Here is a 3,404-nt window from a genome sequence, read left to right on the forward strand (position 1 = left end):
CTCAGCCTCCCGAGTAGCTGGGACTACAGGCGCCCGCCATCTCGCCCGGCTAGTTTTTTGTATTTTTTAGTAGAGACGGGGTTTCACCGTGTTAGCCAGGATGGTCTCGATCTCCTGACCTCGTGATCCGCCCGTCTCGGCCTCCCAAAGTGCTGGGATTACAGGCTTGAGCCACCGCTCCCGGCCTCTGGTTGTTTTTAGAGACAAGATCTCACTCTTTTGCCCAGGCTGGAGTGCAGTGGCGCAATCACGGCTCACTGAGGCCTCTACCTCCCAAGTTCAAGTGATCCTCCCACCTCAGCCTCCCAAATAGCTGGGACTGCAGGCTCATGCCACCGTGCCCAGCTAATTTTTTTTTTTTTCATTTCATTTTTTGTAGAGATGGGGTCTTGCTATATTGCCCAGGCTGGTCTCGAACTTCTGGACTCAAGCGGTCCTCCAGCCTTGGCCTCCCAAAGTACTGGGATTACAGGCGTGAGTCACCACCCCTGGGCCCCTTCCTTGGTTTTAAAAAGAGACCCAGCAAGCTCAAATTCGTCCTGAATTGCCCTGAAAAGAGGTGGTCGGTCCTGCAGCCAGCTGACCCGAATGTTCCTGCAGCAGCCCTGTCCCCAGGGAGTTGGAAGAGGGACCTCTGAGGTCCAGTAGTGGCTGCCATCAAGATCTGACCCCTCCCTTCAGGCTCAGAGCCCCAAACAGCCAGCTCCCCGCCCCCCTCCACACCCAGCTTCCCTCCCCCATGGCCTCGGCCCCTCCCGCCAAAGGAAGTGAGAAGGGGCTGTTGTAAGAGGAACTAAAGCCAGGAGTCCGGTGAAGGGGTAGAAGCAGGGCCATGCCCAAGCCACCCCCAAGAGCCCCCTGAACCTGCACCTCCATCACGACCCATTCAGGTGCCTCCAGGAGCCCAGACACCAGCCCCCACCATGGTAAGTCCTTCAAGAGTGGGATCTGGAAGTGCAAGAGATGAGGGACACCAGCCAGGTGGAGGTGTCCTGAAAATGACCATCAGAAATTGGGGTGAGGGGAGGGGCATGGTGGACTTTTGTGGGGGTGGGGGTGTCTCTCAGTGCCCCTCAGGTGCCTCCAGCATCCCTTACCAGGGAGCAAGCTCCCTTCCGTAGGTGGTGGGGATACCAGGCTGGTAGACGGAGATCCAAGGATAGGGCAGGACCTGGAAGACAGAGGGTGGCCCAGGGAGAATCACAGTCTGCAGGGACAAGGACATACCCTCCTTTGCTTGCAAATTAAAGTAGCCCTTTCCCAGTCCAGCTCAGTCCCTCATCTCCCTGTGTAGCCTTGGGCCAGTCACTTCCCCTGTCTTGGCCCCGGTTCCCACAGATGTCATATTTGGAAGTCCGTCTAGATGGGGAAGTTCCTCTTCAGGGGTCTTTTAGTTGTAACATCCTCGGGTCTGTGGGTTCTGCCACGGAGTCCTCAGCTGAGATGAGAAGCTGTGTTTAACAGACGGTGGGGTGAAGTGACGCCCTCCCTGTGCCGGTGATGGGTGGTGTGGCTGCAGGAGAGGCTGAATACGTCCACGCCACCCTTTGGTGGCCATCCCTTATCCCAAGACGAGGGTGGCAGCCAGAGGTGTTGCTGCCTGTCGAGCCTGAGGTCTGTCGATGGTGGCAATGGGGAGACTGTTGTGATCATGGGGCTGTTACTAGCAGCATCGCAGCACCATAAGACGCAAAGTAAGAGGTGGCCAGGGCTGGCTGTAAACCCCACCCCACAGCTCTCTGCTGCGCAGACCACTTCAGCTTTCATTTCTCGTCATTCTGTCAATGAGAATGAGAGCATGTGGCTGGGACAGTGGCCACTGTAGGATTCTTGGCAGGTGTAGCTTACCAGGGCGGAGTCAGGAACAGAGGACAAGAGGCAGAGGTAGTATTAGTCTGAGACAACACCTTCTTTCGTAAGCCAGTGAGGGCCAGACATAGTGGCTCATGCCTGTAATCCCAGCATTTTAGGAGGCTGAGGCGGGTAGATCACTTGAGTTCAGGTGTTCAAGACCAGCCTGGCCAACATGGTGAAACCTCGTCTCTACTAAAAAATATTTAAAAAATTAACCGGGCGTGGTGGCACACGCCTGTAATCCCAGCTACTTAGGAGGCTGAGGCAAGAGAATAACTTGAACCCAGAAGGCGGAGGATGCAGTGAGCCAAGATCCCGCCGCTGCACTCCAGGCTGGGTGACAGAGCAGACTCCGTCTCAAAAAAAAAAAAAGGAAAGCCCATGAGAAATTGGGCATCCCAGAATTCACCCCCAAACCATCAGCTGGAGCCCTGAGATTGTTGGGGTGAGAATTCTTCCAGGACAAGAAGCAAGCCAGGGAGGCTCAGGTCCTGGGATGGGCAGGGCTTTCATCAAAAGAACACAGGAAGTGATTTGCTACTTGAAAGCAACCCCACCCCTCAAGGAAGCCCTCTGAAAATGCTTAGTCAACAGTCAGCTTGGCAGACAAGGTCCGGGAGGGGCCAACCATATCGCAGAGGATGATAGAAGAGAAAAAAAAATGACACCCAGCTCTGTCTAGGGATGCTGAGACCTTCCTGGAGGAGTGGTGACTGCCAGGAAGATCGCTGAAGGATTCAATGAAACAATACTTCTGAAGTCCTTTACAACAGCGGTTCCCAACCCCCAGGCCATGGACTGCTACGGGTCCATGGTCTGTTAGCAACCGGGGCCACAGAGCAGGAGATGAGTGGCAGGTGAACGAGCCTGAGCTCCACCTCCTCTCAGATTCTCAGGGGCACCATTAGAATCTCACAGGATCACAAGCCCTATTGTGAACTGCACACATGAGGGATCCAGGTTGCAGGCTCCTTATGAAAATCTAATACCCATCTGGGCGCAGTGGCTCACGCCTGTAATCCTAGCACTTTGGGAGGCCGAGGTGGGCGGATCACGAGGTCAAGAAATCGAAACCATCCTGGCCAAAATGGTGAGACCCTGTCTCTACTAAAAATATAAAAATTGGCCGGGCGCGGTGGCTCACGCCTGTAATCCCAGCACTTTGGGAGGCCGAGGCGGGTGGATCGCGAGGTCAGAAGACCGAGACCATCTTGGCTAACATGGTGAAACCCCGTCTCTATTTAAAAAAATACAAAAAAGCCGGGCGCGGTGGCTCAAACCTGTAATCCCAGCACTTTGGGAGGCCGAGGCGGGCGGATCACGAGGTCAGGAGATCGAGACCATCCTGGCTAACACGGTGAAACCCCGTCTCTACTAAATAATACAAAAAACTAGCCGGGCGAGGTGGTGGTCGCCTGTAGTCCCAGCTACTCGGGAGGCTGAGGCTGGAGAATGGCGTGAACCCGGGAGGCGGAGCTTGCAGTGAGCTGAGATCCGGCCACAGCACTCCAGCCTGGGAGAGAGAGCGAGACTCCGTCTCAAAAAAAAAA

The 3,404-nt window shown here is 55.1% G+C and overlaps 1 protein-coding gene across 1 annotated transcript in view; it reads left to right on the forward strand.

Moving 5' to 3' along the window:
- Window positions 1-656: 656 nt before the first annotated feature.
- MYO1F (myosin IF) overlaps window positions 657-3,404 on the forward strand; it is a 51,728-nt gene continuing 48,980 nt past the window's right edge. The window contains exon 1 of the mRNA XM_026455560.2: window positions 657-926. Coding sequence (XP_026311345.1) covers window positions 924-926 — 3 coding nt within the window. The 5' untranslated portion in view covers window positions 657-923. The remainder of the gene's footprint in view (window positions 927-3,404) is intronic.

Source organism: Piliocolobus tephrosceles, chromosome 21 (assembly GCF_002776525.5).
Source record: "Piliocolobus tephrosceles isolate RC106 chromosome 21, ASM277652v3, whole genome shotgun sequence".
Lineage (NCBI taxonomy): Eukaryota > Metazoa > Chordata > Mammalia > Primates > Cercopithecidae > Piliocolobus > Piliocolobus tephrosceles.